The sequence below is a fragment of the Sander vitreus genome, chromosome 9, assembly GCF_031162955.1.
Source record: "Sander vitreus isolate 19-12246 chromosome 9, sanVit1, whole genome shotgun sequence".
Classification (NCBI taxonomy): domain Eukaryota; kingdom Metazoa; phylum Chordata; class Actinopteri; order Perciformes; family Percidae; genus Sander; species Sander vitreus.
Genome location: NC_135863.1, coordinates 8,261,765 through 8,281,700, shown reverse-complemented (window position 1 = coordinate 8,281,700; position 19,936 = coordinate 8,261,765). Strand labels below are relative to the sequence as shown.

Here is a 19,936-nt window from a genome sequence, read left to right as displayed (position 1 = left end):
GTCTCCTACATACGTTGTCTTACGGCAGTGGTGGGGAATTCATTTTCCCAAGGGGCCACGTGAGAAACAGGGACTGTTGTGGAGGGCCAGACCAATAGGCTAAACTCAATTCTGCTCAATATTAATTTTATGTCAGGTGGCATGTTCTCAAACGTCTCTTTTTTTTTCTCTGGGCATATTAGCGCAGCAGAGTCCACCAAACACTCTTTAATAAACTCCCCTTCAGAAAATGGCTTACTGTTTTTGGCAATTTTGTGGAATATCACAAAGCTGGTCTTGACTGCTGCATCCCTGAATGCCTTGTTGCTTTTGCAGTGTAACTGGGAAAGCTTCAGATGTCCGTGCCCGCTCTGCATCAGTCGAGTTGTTGTATTTCTCTGTGTGTTTAGTATTGTAGTGGCGATTTAAATTATAATCCTTTAACACAGCGATCTGTTCTCCGCAAACTAAGCACACGGCTTTACCTTCAGTAAATAAATACTTAGAAGTCCATGTTTGGTTAAAAACTCTGCACTCTGTATCGACCTTTCTTTCTTTCCCATGAGCTGACATTTTTGAGGGATAACAGCTCATTCACGTCCATGCTAACGTCTCAGTTTGCGGCTCGCCGACACATCCATGGGTCCGACCCATTGCAGTTCTTCTTCTACTTATTTTTAATTGCGACTTGCAACCAGAGATGAAGAAGCTGCATACATTTGCAAAAAAAAAAAAAAAAAAGAATTCCCAGGTCTGGTGTAGTTGTTCCGGGCGTGATTTTTTTCTTCCTTTCGGTTTTAGTTCAGTAACGGATGGGATTTGTAATGTAGTGAAATACAATACTTCACTCAAAACGTAATCAAGTACATTTTAAAATACCGATTTTAAAAAATACTAAATATACAAAACTACACAATACAGTAACGTGAGTAAATGTATTTCGTTACTTTCCACCTCTGTAATTCCCTTTGCCGTTATTGGTGCAACAAAGCTCACCTTCCACATAGATCTGGCTGTACGGGATGGTCCACTCCTGAGTGCACCGCAGCAGGTCGTACAGGTCGTAGCGAGTCTCTGAAGGACGCACTGTGATCTGGCTGACCTGATTTGGGAACGGGAAAGCCAGATCTATTAAGTAAACTAGGTTCCCAAAAACACACAAAAGCCCTGGAAGGAGGAGGTTTTTTTTTTTTTTTCTTACCCATTGGTTGACTGCGTGGTACTGACTGCGAGGAAGCTGCTGTTGGAGGTTGAGCATCCACATGGCCATGCTGGCGTTGATGTTGTGGTCGTTGAACACGCAATACACCGTTACGTTCTCACCCGGTCGCGCCACCACTTCCTCAGGGATGTAGCTCACCTCTGCACACACACACAAAAACATCATGATATGGTTTGATTTCTTTATAAACTTCTCTCTTCCTCTTTTTATAATTTTCATAGAAGTCTCAATATTGCACACATTATTTTATATAAAGCAACTTCCAGGAATGAAGACATATTGGGAAAAAGAAACCACCTCCTCAGATGCAGCCAACCAAACCATCTGAGTGGAGTCAAAAGAAAAACTCATCCCTCTGCAGGTGAGGAGCTCAACAAAAAAATTCCGTTTCATGTCTCATCATTGTTCAAACTTATTTTTTTACTGCTGATACGCATTAAAAAGCCTTCCAAGAGACATTAATTTACTTTGCTGTGTTGGAAGACTTCCTGTCATCATTTAATTTGCAATAAAGTTTTTTAAGCTTGTTTGGGTGAGGTGACTCAGAGTCGTTGAGTCTTACAAACTTTCAACCCCATGACACGGACAGATTTTCCACCATCATGTGATGTAGAGTAGAAGAGCAACCATTTGTAAACAGCACATGCAAACACATGCATGTCTACATAAAAAAGTTAAAAGCAAGTATGCACACAGAGATCTAATGACAGCACGAAGCACTGCCCAATACTCAAAAGGTTGTGTTGTGAAGCTCTCAGGCTGATGTTCACATTTTAATGATCACTCTGATGTTGCAGAACACAAACTAACACCCAGCCAAAAGGAGCTATTTATAGTCTCTGAGTAAATGAATTATTTAGAGTGTGCGAACAATTCTCGCTCTCAATACTCAAATCTCAGTTTCATCATTTCAATGGATTGTGACATTTTCCTTATTTCTGTGTCATTCTCCAGTTTTATACAGTCTATGGTCATGCTGTATGATTTGTAGCCATGAGAACGACCTCTGGTTCAGAGTCTATTGGCGTCGACCACATTGGAATGAGTTCTTCATTAATAGCCAATGAGCTGGACTCATTTTAATAGTTTAGCATTGACATGAATCTACCTGAGGAATAATTGAGGTCAGTTGTTCAAATCCAACACAGTCAAGTGTTGAATTGCAGCCATCAGGACAGGTTTAAAATGGCCATTGCAAAATGGGGAAATTATGTCATTTCACTCCCTGATTTTAGGGCCATCACATACCCAAATTACCTTTTCGTTCAGTTCAGCTTTTGCAGTTCTGAAACAACACCGTTAAACAATCGAGTTTCAAAAACATCAGTAGTGAGCTGAGAGTATTTTTCCTTTTAATGTCATTTTTGTTTCCGTATTTGTGGACAATTGCTATTTTATTAAGAAACTAAATTGAAAAAAGGGGATTACAGTTATTAAGTAATAATTCTTTTTCACATTTCAGTTGGAGGTTTTGTCATTGTTAAATCATTTGGTAAAAAAGGACATCTCATTAAAAGTAAACACAGCAGCCAACATGCATATATAGCCTATGTCACTTATTTTATGCAAAATTAAGTGAATGTTTTGCAGTACTTCTAAGAATCCCCAGGGAGTCATTGACCCCCTGTTGAATAACAATGTATTTCAAACAAAGAGATGCAGGGTTGTACTGAGTGACACATTTACATTAGAGGGAAAAAACAGAGGCAAAAACCTTTCAGCTTGAACAAAGTATGAGTAAAAAGAAATAAAGATCTTCTTGTATGTCTCTATATAAACAGTTGGAAGGGAACAGTTCTTACTGTCCAGGTGGATGCGGTAAGGTTCACTCCACTCACTCCACAGTGAAGGCTTGTCCAGGCCGGAGCAGCGAACCTGGGTGATGTAGTTCAATCTGGGCTTCAGCTCCAGGGACAACCTTGGCTCTCCAAGAGCAGACACCACCTGGAGCCGGTAGAGAGGGAATTAAAAAAAACACAAAAAACTGACTCCAGGATAGTTGGGTGTATTCTTATGTGAATCAAATCCATCATCGCAAACATGACTGTGGTTGCTGTTTGATGTCTTGGATCAACTGTAACTGTCACAAAAACATACAATCAGAAATGGACGGTGTGTGTAGACACGTAAAAACTTTAGCAATTTTTTTAACATTAAAATTCAGCATTTTTCATGTTAAAGTTTAATCATATGACTGTTTTATACATGAGCCTAACGGTAGATACCAAAAAGCGACCAAAACTAGCTGAAAATATTTTATCCATCCTTAAACAGAAGGTCTAAAGTCGGAACCCTGGATGAATCATGGAGCCTCTGCTGAACATTGAGTGCAATGTTAAATGCTAAGTACACTTTATGAGGCTATTACAACCGAACTGACTGTGAGCAGCAGCGAAAAGCAAATACAGTAAGTGTATGTGTAGTCTTGTGTGTGTGTGTGTGTGTGTGTGTGTGTGTGTGTGTGTGTGTACCACTCACTTGGACAAAAATCCATTTATTATAATTTACAACTGCAGACTTGATGGATTAAAAGCAAAATAATAATGACTTGACATACATAGCTGCAGACTAAATGGCCATGAGTATTTATTAATGGTTTCTTAACCTGCATCATTATCAAATAGAAAAGAAAAACACAGAGGCATATTTTACAACTTGGAAATTTTATTGTTAATAGCTTATAATTGATTACCCCCCCAGTAAAGTCATAAATTACAGTTTACCAACCCTTTATAGAGGGTGCCTTATCATAAAGTGGTAAAATTTTTTATATAATCAGATCCCATGACTTCCAGTGGGGTCAGTGGCAAACTCTTACAAGGTACAACACCTTAACTAATATCTTATGAATGCTTAGTGTTACCTGCCAGGCCGGATGAGTGGTATTGGAAGAGTATCGGACTTCGTATCTCAGTAGACCGATATCAAAGTCTGGTGGGTCGTCCCACTGTAAAATCAGTTCTGCCTCAATGGTCTGGATATGTGACAGGTTGACTGGAGGACTTGGTTTCACTGCAGGGAAAAGAGCAGATTGTCTCACAAACAGAAGCATGTGTTTACAGTAGAATGCATACACTGCTATTCATAACTCATCACTTTGGTCCTGGTGTAATATCAATTCATATGTTATCAAAGGTTACTAAATTCTGTGTCAATCATTACAATAACTGTATAGTGATTTTGACATATGGCTCATACAATTACAATATCTGAGTTTGCATCTGTGAGGGATTTAAAGATCCGCTGTGCAGCCTTAAGGTCACGTATTACTGGGGTGGTTATTTAATAAAATATGACACAACAATGTACTGTACATCTAAAAGGTGGAATTTGCTGTAATTACAGTACACTTATCATACAGTGAAGATCAATACTCTTCTTGTCCTTGTGCCAGGATTATCAATATTAGATAAATAAATGAATCAATCACATCTGGATAAACAACAAATGCAATTCTTTTCATGCTTTTTCAGTCATTACATACAGTATATAAGAAGTGTAGGCACTTAAATGCCAGTTAATCATGCGTAGAACTTCAATCAAAGTATGTAACTGAACATTTTTAATAACCCATGATTCATCTGTGCCGTATATTGAGCTTAATATTTGGACTGAATAACCATTTCACGTGGATTTCAGAGTTGTGGACCCAGACTTATATTTACTGTCATTCACAGACAGACATAATTAGGAGTAATAGCTCAACAATTTATTTTCCAGACTGCCCACATCAGGGGAAAGACACGCTTTTAATTTTCTTTTAAAAAGGATAATTTGATCATGTAACTCAATGAGAAGCAACATTGATTACGTTCCTAATATCTATCTATAAATTGCAGGAACGTCAGTCTGTGTGTGTGTGTGTGTGTGTGTGTGTGTGTGATGCGCATATCTCTAGAACCGTTAATCCGATGGATTTCAAACTTTGACATTGTTTGGATTAGAAATGCAAAAGATATCGATATATATCAATAAAAGAAGCACACATTGGCTTTTGCTCTAGCCGCTGGCCACTCCCCCTCTTGCACTGCACACTGACTGAGCAAAGCGCAGGACCAGAGACAGAGAGGGTCGAAGAAAGCAGCAGAGCTTTGGCAGCTAAAATGTGAAATACACCTCATCACGACTGTTGTGTGGAAAAAAGTCTGGCGAAAAAAAGGCGCTTCAGATTATTCTTTCACAGCGCTGTGCAATGCGAGAAAATCTCAGAGCTGAACCGGGCAGACACAGCACTTCTCATCAGACTCAACCTGGGTTAATTAAGCATACTGCTAACTAATTACATTACTGTTGCCAAAATACCCATGAGAAGACATGCAGGACATCGTCAAAGGTCGGATTCTAACCCTGGACCACATTACTCCACATTTTCATTGTGATATTTTGTGATTACATTCTTCTACGTTCTCTGTCAGTTAAATCAGTAAGTTAGTAGTAGGGTATACAGGGGAGTTGCATATGAAGTGGTTTGGGGTCCTTCTGTAAGTCATTTTGGGGTACAATTTGGTTTTGAAGAATTCTACAAGCAGCAATACCACAGGCCAAGCAATCAGCCCGTTCCAAACAGGCACATTTTCAACGGGCACTGCACAAGTAATAACAAATTACTGTTCTCGATGGTGGTTCATGTTATAGGTGACGTCATAACCTAATTTAAATACACAATCTTCAGCGATTGTTTCCGTGGTCACAGAGCAAAAAAGAACTGTTAATAGGTCATTAAGCATGACTTTTCGTGATGAAAATTCACCCAAACTGTGTAAAAGTATTACAGCTGAAACAATTATTAACTATTTTGAGTAATTAAGCATTTTAAGACATTTTTTTGTACTTTACAGATAGTTACTGTGTGTTAAAAACCTGGACATACAAGCAAACAACTCAAACTATTTAAACTTTTGTTTTTTTAAATAAAAGCTATATTAGAATATGTATAGTATAGTACAGTACATATCACATGCAAATTGATGACTGAGCTCCATCCAATCATTGGATTTTCAAAGAAAAATCATGGCAGCTTTGTTTCAAGAGCAGAAAGAACAACATTTAGAGGGTTTTACTACTGACACTGTAACATAGAAAAGTATTACACTGAAGAGAAACGATAGCGTTACAAACAACACAATGTTTCTACTCAGTTTGTGTTCTGCTCTGTCAGTTTAACCAAAAGGTCTGGTTGGACAAACACAGCATGGAAAATTCTTCTCTATCACTGTGGAGATCTCACAGCTATGGACGAACAAACACACACACACACATTCACAGACAAACATTCAGGGCCATGGCCCATATGCTTAGCTATTCCAGTCACGTCTGCCAATCACAACTGAATAAAACTCTTTCTTCTTATCTGTTCAGATGCATCACTTTGAAGCTGGACATTGGAAAAGTTTGGGGTTTTAAACATTGATGAGCCCAGCATCATCTTTATACATGGCTGAATTTATTCTCAGAGCTCTAATGCCAGTAATTGAGTGACTTGCTGGGAACTTGCTTTTTCGCTGACTTACTTCCTGTAAAGCACTATAAAACAGTGTGTCCTTATTCTCCAAAGAAAATAACAGATAAGTGAGGTATTGTCTTTACATTCAAAAACTTCAGCTTTCCAAAGGGCTTTGGAATAACTACTTGAGACATTTTTAAGACTTTTCTCAATACCAATTTATAACAAAGCATACTTTATAAAAAGTTAATGATTAGTAAATAAACAATTAATACCACAAAACATTTACTAATGCTTCACAGATGTTAAACCAATAAGGACAAGATTGAGGATGCCAGGTTGTGAATGTAATAATGCCATAATTTACTTGTATTCACTTGTATATAAACTCAGGCCTCAGCCTAACCAGAAAGTGAAATCCCTTTCTCAGTAAGTCAACGACTTAGCATACAGTTTTACATCCATCCTAGCTCTAGGTTCAATAGCACTGGTAGCACTAATTTTGTACTTTTCCCAAAATGCAACCCCTACAGCACAGCCATAACTCTAGCTACAGTGGAGCAAGAGTTTTCCAGTTAAGTAAAAACAAGGACTGCACACCACTCCTTAGGGATGCATTCCATTATCAGCTGAAAAGCCTACAGTCTGTAGAGAAAACTCACATATCTGAACTTCTCCGCAACTGATTCTTCCAACTAATATAAAAACAAAGAAAATCCCTCTCTTACCAGGTCGGGCAGGAATCCTGAGAAGAACTGGCGGAGCAACAGCATCAGAGATGCTGACAGTTACCATGATGACAAAGCTTGCTGTAGCATCCAGAGCAACTGAACACATAAAGAAATCCTCTGCCTCACAGACAACAGGATTATCAGGTGCAGTACTCCCACCCTTCAGCTCTGTGTCGTCTTTCTGGGAACTGAGAAATGGATTTTGTCACTGAGTGCAAAATATAATCTAAATTTAAAACATGTAATCAAACCTAAATATCATTGAATGTCTAAAATAATATGACATTATCCTTATCAGCATGGATGAGAAGCATCTGAACATCTATAATTTAATGACAGCTGGGTAAATTTAACTGATGAAGATTGTGTGACATGACTGAAAGCTCTAGAACATCTAATAAATGGAACTTGAGGTGAAACCATTTTGTCAGCTATTGTTGCAAACATTTCAGAACAGTGTGTGTTAGATATGTGGAGAATGTGTCTCTTTATCCCACAAAATAAAATAAAAATGTAGAGCTTGTGTGATATATACACACACACACACACACACACACACACACACACACACACACACAAGAAACAACAACAAAGTAATAAAAAGGGTAATGCTTCATACTCACACCAGACGCTGTAAACTAACTGCCATAACACCAGAATCAGGGGTGGTAGATGGTGGACCGAGAGACTGAAGGTCACATGTTAAATTTACCCAATTTTCATCAATTCTGCACAGTATGTCCAAACAGGTGCCTGACGAGAAATCAGAATTGCATGTTAGTGGCACGATCAGCGCTGACCTTCAAATAAAGGCTTCTTAGAAAATGGCCTAGCTTCATATTCTGGGAACAGTGAAATATTATAGCTGCAAGCAGCAATGTGGTGGTGAGGCTCCTGCCTGGAAATGTAGCCAGGAAGGAAGGGGAAAACATTTTTTTGTTTGCGAAATAATTGTTAAATCATTCATTGTGAAGTTACGGAATTTTCAAATATATATTTTTAAATGAATGAAAAAAAGATTGGAGAAATTATTTTGAAAAGAAACTCTACTTTTGTGACAAGAAAACTAAGACCTTTGCTACAGTCTACAGCCATGCTACAGTAAGCGGCTCAGTAAGGCTGTACTTAAAGGGCACAGCAGCACTTCGAGTTAAATGCTAACATCAGCATGCTAACATGCTCACAATAACAATGCTAACATGTTAATGTTCAGCAGGTAGACTGTTTGCCATGTTCATCATCTTAATTTAGCGTGTTAGCATGCTAACATTTGGTAATTTGCACTAAATACAATGTAAAGCTGAGGATGATCGGAATGTCACCAGTTTTGCAGGCATTTAGTCAAACATGAAAGTATGTGACAAATTAAGAAATTGATCTGATGATGGCGCTAGAGGAAAAGTTAAGGTCACCAAATTTATTACACCTGTCTTGAAGACGTTGTTGGTGCTGAAAGCAACAAAAGATGTGTATAAAATAAGTATGACTAACAAGCAAGTCAAGTGGCACAGTGTAGGCCTTCAACTTCTGTTAAATCATCATTGCCTAGACACAATGCTGGAAGGTCTCAGCTAATCACTGATTGAATGCGTCACAGCACCTCTTCATCGCCTCACAGATCGATGAAAACAAACAAATCCTCCTCACCTCCCTCATGTCTCAGTATCACCTAACCTCCATCTTCACCTCCACTCTGACAACATCAAGAGAGCATTTTATAATTATGACTCACTTGAACTGGCCCCTCATTTGCTCTTTAAACTCAACAACCTTTATACTTTCTCTCCTTGCTTGAAAACAGTGGTGCTGAACGATTTCCTGGATAATTAGAAGAGGTAAGAAACAGCTGGTTTGGTTCCATTGTGCTGATAAAAGGCAATCCTCTTGACTGATTTGACAGCACAAGACTCGGCCTGACGGGCGGCTGGGAGGAGGGCTGCAGGCTAAAGAGCCATTAAAGTGTAATGAGCCTGTCAGGCTGATCTTTAGAGGCATCTCTATCAGTGACGACACTGCAGGAGGAATTACGAGGCTCTGTCACACTAACCCTGCGGTTTGTTCTAATGAGCAGCAGCCATATCAAACAGCTACCCTGTTGCTACTTGGGATCACAAGTGTGTCACTTAAATGTTTTCTTGTAAACAGACACTTATGCTCATGTTCCACCAGACAAAGACTGATGCTTGTCCTGTACATCTTGTCTGAAGTCAAGCATGGAATAGCATGAAACCGTAAGTGGACTAGAGCACAAACATAACAACCACTCATCGAAACGCTGTTTCGTGCCATCGCGGGTGGTCAAAGGTGCCACAGTGACACAACTTTAAAATGTAGAAAACAACAGCTTCAGGTGCAGTGTGTAAAGCCAGCCCCATATCCTAGGAATAACGTTAATATTGGTTTGGATGTCATGATTTACTGTACGTCCAATGCCAATGTTTAGTGCCAATGCAAGACGTAGCGTACCCTAGTGGTGCGCACTCAGGATGGTGTACAGGCCTGTCGCAAGACCGACTTTTACACAAGATACCAGAGTTTGCATCCAGAGACACAACTACAAATGGCATTTTTATTAACTGTAACCATGATCTCTCTCTAACCGTAACCAAATGTTTTAGTTGCATAACCCAAACTTCATGCAAAAAAGCCTGTATAATAACTTGTCTACTAATTTAGGAGAAATGTAACACTTGTGCAAGTATACAAAAGCCCTGAATCAAAGCACTGGAAGAGACCCAGAGGTGCCACACTGCGTGCGAGTCGAGATAATTGCCAGATATTCCGGCTTATTAGGTGCAAAAATAACTGCGAGTAGCCGCAGTATGGTATTTAACAGTCACATTGCTGCAGTTGGAAATACATTAGATTGAACTTTAACTCTAGTAGTTTTTTGCATGGCCCTTATAGACCAGGACAGGGGCAACTTGACAAGCCTTAAAGCTTTAGTGCGTAACTTTTTGATATTAATGAACGTCCATTACATTCAAGCCATTGTCAAATGAGTTGCCACAAAACTAATTAAGACTCTCAGCTCCACAAAACTCTCTGTATTTCTCAGTATGGCTATGTTCAGAAGATTGTGGCGTCCGGAGACTTTCGTACGTAGAAACTCGAGTGAAGATAATAACCTCTTCTGAAGAGTTCATCATGTTTCTTTAATCCTCCGTGTCCTCCTTGGCTTCTAGTAACTGCGTGGAGGGGGGGGGGTGCGCGATCACGGCTTGTATCATGTGGACGCGCCGACAGTTTTGTTGTCATTACTTCCTCATGGGGGCAACAGAAACTACGCACTATAGCTTTAAATTAATCATTTCTTTGTCAAGAAACATTTTAGATACCAGTGTTAAATAAACTCATACCGCCAGAGGGCTCACGTGGATGTGATTTGGTTGTCGAGCTCTTGAAGCTGCAGAGGGGATAGTGTAGGAGGTTTGATTCAGAGCGGTTTGTCTCCGGTGCATGTGTGTCTCTCTCGACAGTGAGGTGGGCTGAAGGTGAGTCACAGCACAGCTCATCCTGCCACGGGAGGTTCAGGGCACGTGAATAGAGAGAGGCTCCTTCCTCCGTCTCCAAACACTGAATACCTGTTTACAGAGAGGCAAAGAAGTTAACTCAGGTTTGACACATGGACAGGGAAAAAAACCTGAATGTTCACAGTGTTTTTATATTTTCAGTTTTGTGTTTCTTTTTCTGCACCACACAAGTTACATTACATTATGTTGCTCTATTTTTATCTATACTAAAAACAATGTTTCTTATTGAAACAACTGGCTGCTGCTTTGTACTTATGTATAAAAGGCATACAGGTTTCAGTCTGAGTTACTTCTTCTTGCAACACAGAGGGTTTTTATAAAAATTCAGTTTATGATCTGAAATCTTTACTAAGCAATGCATTCTTTGTTTACAATGCAATGTATTCTGTTATTACTGAGCAATAAGGGAAGAGTAGACAACCCACAAGATTAAAAAAAAAGTTTGCAAAGTACAATGTCAATAGAATGGTTTGCTTTTCTTTTCTTAATGCAAAATCTGTGTGTACAATAGAGTTGGGCGATATGGAAAACATCTAATATCACGATATTGTTGACCAAATACCTCAATATCGATATTGCGGCGATATTGTAGGGTTGACAATTGGTGCTTACAAAAACATATTTACACAATAAGATTTTTGATAATCATAATTAATGTGTATATAATAACTAAGTCGGTAAGGCAAATAATAGAAAAGCTAGAACAGTCTGGTAAGTTAAAAAAATGACTTTTCTGTAATCCAGCCATTAAATACAGGGACAGATAACACTTCATATGATATTACGATATCCAAAATCTAAGACGATATCTAGTCTCATATCACGATATCGATATAATATTGATATATTGCCCAGCCCTAGTGTACAATGTCACAGGACATTTCTCAAGGTGATCATTAATTAATCATAACGTATTAACTTTACTTCCATTTATGAACAAGTCTTCATAGAGTAAAAGTACCAAATGGCAGGATTGGTGGGAAAGACTATGAGGTTAGTTTTAGGTGATTTTGATTTGTGTTTCTGTTCCCCTAAAATTGTTGCAATATCAACGGCTAGCAGAGCAGCAGCTGATGGCTTTAATGACCGAAACCGAAAGAGAGCATGAGAGAAGCACAAACTTGTTAGTGTCCATCTGAGGTGATATTGATTTAGCTCAGGTGAAAGTCAACATGTAGGTTTGACAACTGGTAGAGGATAACCTACATCATGAGCTCCACATGGGAAATCTATCAACTGTAGCACAATACATCTCAAGTGTCAACACTGGTATGAGGCTGCTGTGTTCTGTGTATCTGAAGATTATATAGACTTACACATCGTGACCAGTAAATAGAAATGTCAGTTCCAAGCTGAAATTAAGCTTAAACTACGACCAATAATTAAAAAATAATGAATCTCCATCTAAGAACGCCAATCTTCTCATACATATTCTTAGCATCCAGAATTATATCTATATTTACACTGTCAGAATCTTTTCTGCTAGGACCAAAGCCTCACGAAATCCATATGACTAATAAAACACCTCACACTGATATGGCAAGCACAGTGCGTTCAATTTAAATTAGAGGCTAAGATTAATCAATAGCAGCCCTTGGTAAAAACCTCACGGTGTTGCATGAATAATATCATATACAGCAAGTTCCCTCCACTTACTGTTTTTGGACTGAACTTTTCTAAGGTGAGTTTATCTGTTTACTTCAAACGTTAAACGGCTGTACATTCATATTTTTTAAGAAAGAAAACTAATACAAGATGGAAGATCATCCCACAAGTTGAGATGTCAAAACTGTTGTGATGAAGGTGGAACTTACCATAGGATACTAGGAATATGTGGATCAGGACTGCCAACATCACAGACCGAACCCTGTAGAGAACACAGAAGAAGACATAAACTGAGTGAGTCAGGTATCAATGGAAGTGGTAGTAGTTAGTTTTTAGCAATGTCTTTAATCTTTTATTTTCAGTGTTCTAATGAATACTCTCTGTGAAACATTCAGAATTAGCTGGACATGGGTGGAGCTCTGCATGTTGCATAATAATATAAAAAAAAAAAATTCTGATATCCAAATGTGACAATGATTACACCACAACCAGTATAATGGGAGAGCAGTGGGAGGGAGGTGTATGCATGTGTGCCACTGTGAACAATCCTTTCCCAGGAAAACTTAGGTTTGACAAAGTGATACAGTACAGAAAGTACAGTGAAAGAACTGGTATAACAACTTCTCTACAGATGTAATGATTCATCATGGGACATAAAGCTCTGCTGTGAAGGGTTGCAACACAAGACACAGTTCACATTAACGGCTATTCAGATTCACAGCTCCAAGTAGAGTGTGACGTCTACTGATGTTCAGGCTGGTTCTGTGTTCATCCTAAAACAGTGGCGCCCTTGTTACTATCACACCCCTGTGAAACAAGCGAGACTTTTTAAAACCTGGACACAAACTCTTTGATCCACTCCCCTCAGGCTGCGGTCCATCAGGACCAAAACCTCACGCCGCCCCCCAATACTTCTCCCCAAACCAATTTCAGGCAATTGTTTATCCACTTAATAACATCCACATTCACAAAGACCACCTCTATCTACATACTGCAATACTTACATTTTAGTGGTCATAGCATGAGAATGGCCTTGCTGGGCTTTGGCTGGGGTGAATCTCACTGTAGAGAGAGAGAGAGAGAGAGAGAGAGAGAGAGAGAGAGAGAGAGAGAGAGAGAGAAAGAAGGTTTTCAGGGATTTGAAGCAATCCAACTCAATTCTGCAGGACTGAAGACATGTGCTGTTATTGGAATAAATAAGGGTAAAAGATTAGGAACAGGATTCAAATGAAAAATACTTAAAATTCTTGGCAAGGGTAGAACCAGACGAATTATAAAGGCATTTATTCTGGAGGCGGCATTAAAATACTTTCTCAGACACTTCCTATTTCAGACGCAGATCTGTCACTGACAGGAGCAACTCCCACTCTCCTTCGCTACCCTTCTATAGCAGTTGTGCACAGAAACGTGGACTCAAAAAGCAGGACTCCGAGGCAGAGCGGCTGAAAGCAATCAATAGTTTACTATCTAATCAGAGATAGCCTACGTCCACAAAAACATCCTAAGTGGTTATTAGAAGCGTTAAAGTGAGAATGAGTAATACTGAGAGTGTGTCCTTACATCGCTCCTGGAAGTTTCTTCTGGTTTTGTGTCCAGATTTTGTTCGGGCAGGTGAGTTCGTCCAAAATCTCAGTGAAGAAGATGTGTGCGCTTCTGTCAGAGTTCACCGTCCATTTTTGAGTCTTTAGACCAACAACAATGATGAGGACTTTCCCAAACAGAACAGGAACACTTCTCTCACACAGGCGCCGTTGCTTTTTCTTAAGACCCAGGTCGCTGAGCCTCCCGCGTAAAGAAATGAGCCTGAACACTGGAGCTGAGAGAGCATGGAAAGGAGGGGAGAGGCTCCGACAGACACAACTGCGTCCTGCCCACCGTGATGCGTTCAGGAACGCATCCGGAAATTCTACCACTTAGGATGAACATAGTTGTAGGCTTCTTGGAAAAATCATATGTTTGGGATAAAAACAAAAGCAACACGTGGAGGTCGCACATAACGGGTCGTACATCTACTCAAGTGCTATAATCTACTTCAGTACAATTTTAAAGAGCGTGTACACTTGAGTGTTTCAATAACAGCATACTGTGCGCCACATGCCTACATTTCAGAAGGAAATGTGGTATTTGTACTCCATCAGGCTACATTTATCCAACATCTATAGCTGGTTATTTAGCAGATTAACATTCTACATATCGGCTAAATCTTATTATTTTCTTGTAACTATGTTGCATTGTGATGGATTAAATACCAAGCAGTGTAGAAAATTGTTAACTTTTGCTCAGCATTGACCAACCACAAAATTTAAATTCAGCTTTGCTTTTGTAACAGCAACAATACAAATATAATATAATACAATGACAGAGGTCATTCTACTGCATAATGAGTACTTAACTTGTAATTGTATTTCCCCATCCATCCATCCACTGTCTGTTAAGCATGGCCATAGAGTAGTGGAGCTTATCCCAGCAAACACTGGGCAAGTGTATACACTGGTTGCCAGTTTATCACAGGGCTAACACAGGGCAACAAATGTGTTTTGTCGTATCTCAAGAACATCCCACCTTTAGGTGGCTTTGTTGTAGGCTGTCACCAAGGGAGTAGCAAGCAATGTAGCGCTGTACATATGCCAAATATCTCTGTGGACTAGCAACTTCCCGTCTTTATTGATTTATGATTCCCAAGCAGCATTTAAAATAAATAAATAAGTGAGTTTGCGGCTGTTCACATGAATCTGAGATGGGTATTCTGCTGCTAGATGGGAGGTGTGAGTTCATCCACACGGTTCGAAATTTCACCACATTTCAGCCGTCCTTTCTTCACAAGACCCTTCATAACCCTATTTTCCTTCATATTTATTTTAGGTTATCATTCCCATGGCATAAGACAGAACTAAACGGGTCATTGTGCACTATTTTCCAGGATTCCCAACAATACTTCAAAATTTGACATAGTGTATTTTGTTAAATAATACATGTTCCTAAAGTGAAAATCATGTTTCAAAAAATATAAATGTGCTGTTTACTTATCTGTCAGTTTACAATGATATTGGGAGTTGCCATCAGCTGTATGTGATGACAAGTAGACTGCTGGCAACAGAAAGATCCCTCCAAAAAACCCCGGAATTTTAGTCATTAGTCACTTCAGCCTCACAGATGTTCCACATATCAGTCATACTAACATTTCTATTTATTTCCCTATGAATGAGTAGTCAACAGACTGCAGTAAAATGGGTAGACAGGTGCAAACAGTCTAGTGGGGTAGTGATCTGCAGGCTTCTGCTGACAGTCAACTTATTTCTTTCTTTTGTAAAATGCTCCTAAAAAGCCCACTTTTTTAGTCCTGGAAAAAAAGTCTCCATCCAGATGTGGATCCTTGGGCACACCTACTGTAGATCAGGCAGTCTAGTCAATAATCTTTGTTATTTGAATGAAAAGTATGTCTGTGGCACTATTGTACAGGGAACTCCACATAGAAGAGTGAATAGTAAATAACTTTGTTTCCTTGGAGATGTGGCCTGGAATTTGTGTGTCACATATATACTTATATATACACACCAGTTGAAAACACACAAACTACTTTATTACTGTAATGCTGCCTGGTGTCCATATATTTCTCGCATATAGCCATACATACAGTAAACAGCGGTGAGAGAACATTGCATTTTAGATGAATCACGTCAATGGAAAACAGATAATACCTGTTATTGTCTGAATGATGAGAGTCAATGTAGATGCTCAATTGCTTATCAGTGTTTTCCCACAGGCTTAATATTTATTTGTGGTGTTGATTCTGTGAACAGCATTGGATTCATAAACTAGATGAAGCTTGCTCAGACGATTAAATCGATTTATTAAGAGTAAAAAATAACAACTCTATTACAAAATCAATGGTTGTACTTTCAAAGTATGAAATTCTATATAATTACAGTTGTAACTAACGATTGCAGCACTACAAACTGACCAAAGCTTATTTATTTTCACAAGAAAGAATCATTACATTTACAAATGCTTGTTTACTACTGTTAGTCTGAATGTTTTGCATGGCCAGCTCTCTTTCTTCTCCCACAGATCAATACAAAAAGGCTCAGCGTAATGTTCCCAACACATCTATCTGCTTGTTTTTGTCAATAGCTGTCTGCATGCGTGTACCCAGAACTGGGGTCTGCACAAGTAGTCACTGTGTGATAACATATGTGATAAATAATTAGATTAAATGTAATATAACCACAGCAGTGAATCCCCGGCTGTTAGACAGATTAGATTTGTGGCCTTAGGTAAGAGAAGTGTCATGTACTGGTGTGTTAGCAGCAGTGAAAGTGAATATTATTAGCGGCTGGGCTGTCCATAGGTGTGAATCCTAATTAAGTTGAAGTGTAAATTTACAATCCCACACCTTTGGTTATACTTTCTGCTTTATAGGTATGCTGTCATTGGATACTCCGTACTCCACTACATTGTGGGGACAAAACTTCTGTCCCCACATGGTTAACCACTTATTTTAGGGCTAGACTTGATTTTAGGGTCAAGAAGTATCCATCCAATTTACACATTGCATAGTGGCTGAGAAGCAGGGGACACTCTGGAAAGGTTGCCAGGCCATAACAGGCCTAATGTATACAGACGGGCAATGACACTCTACTTTATTTAACACTTATGGACAATTTAGAGTTTCCAATTCATCTAACCTGCATGATTTTGGACTGTGAGAGGTGACTGGAGCAATTGGAGGAAACCCAGGCAGAAAGCATTCAAACTCCACAAAGGACACAGATGGATGCCAGATTTAGACCCATGACCTTCTGGTTGGGTGGCAACAGTGCTGACCACAAAGCCATTATGCGGCACAGGTTGGAAATACAACCAGGCTGAGGTTAGGTTAAGGTTAGGCATGGAGCAGTTATGGTTAAAGTCAGGGCAAGCTTCCAGGGAATTAATGAAATACAATGCCCTCACAAGTATAGTAGTACAGTTTTTGTGTGTGTGTGTGTGTGTGTGTGTGTGTGAGTGAGCTACGGAGTGAGATACTGCCTGCAGTCACTATCAAACTTCATGACGTAGAAAGGAAGCATCATTGTGTGCCTGCAAAGATTTGCGTACGTAAAGAGGAGGAGGTTCTTTTGCAAATGGATTTCCTTGATCTGCGTCATTATGGAGGAACTTCATTTCACTTTCACAGCCCAATGATCTCTATGGAGATGGATTTTGCTCATTGTTGTCAGCAGCCTGGGCTTTTTTTTTCTCTAAATGCTGCAGTGACTGTTGGGGATTAGCAGCATCTGGTTTCACACACATCCAAAATCCTTTCCTTTGTGGGCAGAGAGCATCACTAAAGAAGACGAAAGTGAAGAGTTATTTTCTGCTGTAAAACATCTGTTTTGTTACTTTTGCAAATTACAGTCATGTTATTGTCAGATGACTTGTGATTGCAAACATGTGCCAGTGTCAGACACATTCTGTCATACCAGCAAAAATTAAGTAGAAACTGGCACTGATGACAGAATGACAACCCAAAATTTATGATTTTAAAAATCATTTACTAAAACAACAAAACACATGCTGGATTTACTCTGGAACCTGATAAAAATAGCTGAAAAATACTTTTTGTTGGGAGCTATTTTTAATAGCAGGAAAAGAGTGCAGATGGTCTTATTTACACTTACTGCCGATATTACACATAAAGTCAACATACTTTCTAGAAATAGACTTAAGAAAAAACATTCCAAAGCTGCAAACCATGATCCCTAAAGCATTTTCATCGGACCGTAATTCCCACTTCTGGGAATCTTTTCCATTCCTTTGCAGCACAGCATTAAAGCGATAAATACATGGTTTCCAGCCTGCTACACAATACAGTGGTGTGAAAAAGTGTTTGCCCCCTTCCTCATTTCCTGTTCCTTTGCATGTTTGTCACACTTAAGTGTTTCGGAACATCAAACCAATTTAAACAATAGTCAAGGACAACACAAGTAAACACAAAATGCAATTTGTAAATGAAGGTGTTAATTATTAAAAGGTGAAAAAAAATCCAAACCATCATGGCCCTGTGTGAAAAAGTGATTGCCCCCTAAACCTAATAACTGGTTGGGCCACCCTTAGCAGCAACAACTGCAACCAAGCGTTTGCGATAACGTGCAATGAGGCTTTTACAGCGTCCTGGAGGAATTTTGGCCCACTCATCTTTGCAGAATTGTCCTAATTCAGTTACATTAGAGGGTTTTCGAGCATGAGCGGCCTTTTTAAGGTCATACCACAACATCTCAATAGGATTCAGGTCAGGACTTTGGCTAGGCCACTCCAAAGTCTTCATTTAGTTTTTCTTCAGCCATTCGGTGGTGGACTTGCTGGTGTGTTTAGGATCATTGTCCTGCTGCAGAACCCAAGTTCGTTTCAGCTTGAGTACACGAACAGATGGTCGGACATTCTCCTTCAGGATCTCTTGGTAGACAGCAGAATTCATAGTTCCTTTTATCACGGCAAGTCTTCCAGGTCCTGAAGCAGCAAAACAGCCCCAGACCATCACACTACCACCACCATATTTTACAGTTGGTATAATGTTCTTTTTTATGAAATGCAGTGTTCCTTCTACGCAGATATACTTGGACACACACCTTCCAAAGAGTTCCACTTTTTGTCTCATCGGTCCACAGAATGTTGTCCCAAAAAGTCTTGGGGATCATCAAGATGTGTTCTGGAGAAGTGAGACAAGCTTTGATGTTCTTTTTGCTCAGCAGTGGTTTTCTCCTTGGAACTCTGCCATGCAGGCCATTTTTGCCCAGTCTTTTCCTGATGGTGGAGGCATGAGCGCTGACCTTAACTGAGGCAAGTGAGGCCTGCAGTTCTTTGGGCGTTGTTGTGGGGTCTTTTGTGACCTCTTGGATGAGTCGTCGCTGCGCTCTTGGGGGTAATTTTGGGCGGCCGGCCACTCCTGGGAAGGTTCACCACTGTTCCATGTCTTCGCCATTTGTGGATAATGGCTCTCACTGTGGTTCGCTGGATTCCCAAAGCTTTGGAAATGGCTTTATAACCCTTTCCAGACTGATAGATCTCAATTACTTTCTTTCTCAATTGTTCCTGAATTTCTTTGGGTCTCGGCATGATGTGTAGCTTTTAAGGATCTTCTGGTGGACCTTACTGTGTCAAGCAGCTCCTATTTAAGTGATGCCTTGATTGTGAACAGGTGTGGCAATAATCAGGCCTGGGTGTGGCTAGAGAAATTGAACTCAGGGTGTGGACAACCACAGTTATAGTATGTTTTAACAAGGGGGCAATCACTTTTTCACACAGGGCCATGATGGTTTGGTCTCATTGTTGTCAGCAGCCTGGGCTTCTCTAAATGCTGCAGTGACTGTTGGGGATTAGCAGCATCTGGTTTCACACACATCCAAAATCCTTTCCTTTGTGGGCAGAGAGCATCACTAAAGAA

At 39.6% G+C, this 19,936-nt stretch overlaps 1 protein-coding gene across 4 annotated transcripts in view; it reads right to left on the bottom strand.

Moving 5' to 3' along the window:
* lepr (leptin receptor) overlaps positions 1-19,936 on the bottom strand; it is a 47,029-nt gene that overhangs the window by 10,604 nt on the left and 16,489 nt on the right. The window contains exons 1-10 of one of the 4 annotated variants that reach the window (XM_078258546.1): positions 14,074-14,813; positions 13,518-13,575; positions 12,723-12,775; positions 10,735-10,959; positions 7,999-8,128; positions 7,373-7,563; positions 4,065-4,213; positions 3,004-3,145; positions 1,181-1,341; positions 976-1,081 (exon numbers count right to left, since the gene is read on the bottom strand). In XM_078258546.1, the coding sequence (XP_078114672.1) occupies positions 976-1,081; positions 1,181-1,341; positions 3,004-3,145; positions 4,065-4,213; positions 7,373-7,563; positions 7,999-8,128; positions 10,735-10,959; positions 12,723-12,775; positions 13,518-13,531 (1,171 nt within the window). In that variant the 5' untranslated portion in view covers positions 13,532-13,575; positions 14,074-14,813. Of the gene's footprint in view, positions 1-975; positions 1,082-1,180; positions 1,342-3,003; positions 3,146-4,064; positions 4,214-7,372; positions 7,564-7,998; positions 8,129-10,734; positions 10,960-12,722; positions 12,776-13,517; positions 13,576-14,073; positions 14,814-19,936 lie in introns of those variants that run through there. The other 3 variants (XM_078258545.1, XM_078258543.1, XM_078258544.1) reach the window with 3 other exon arrangements.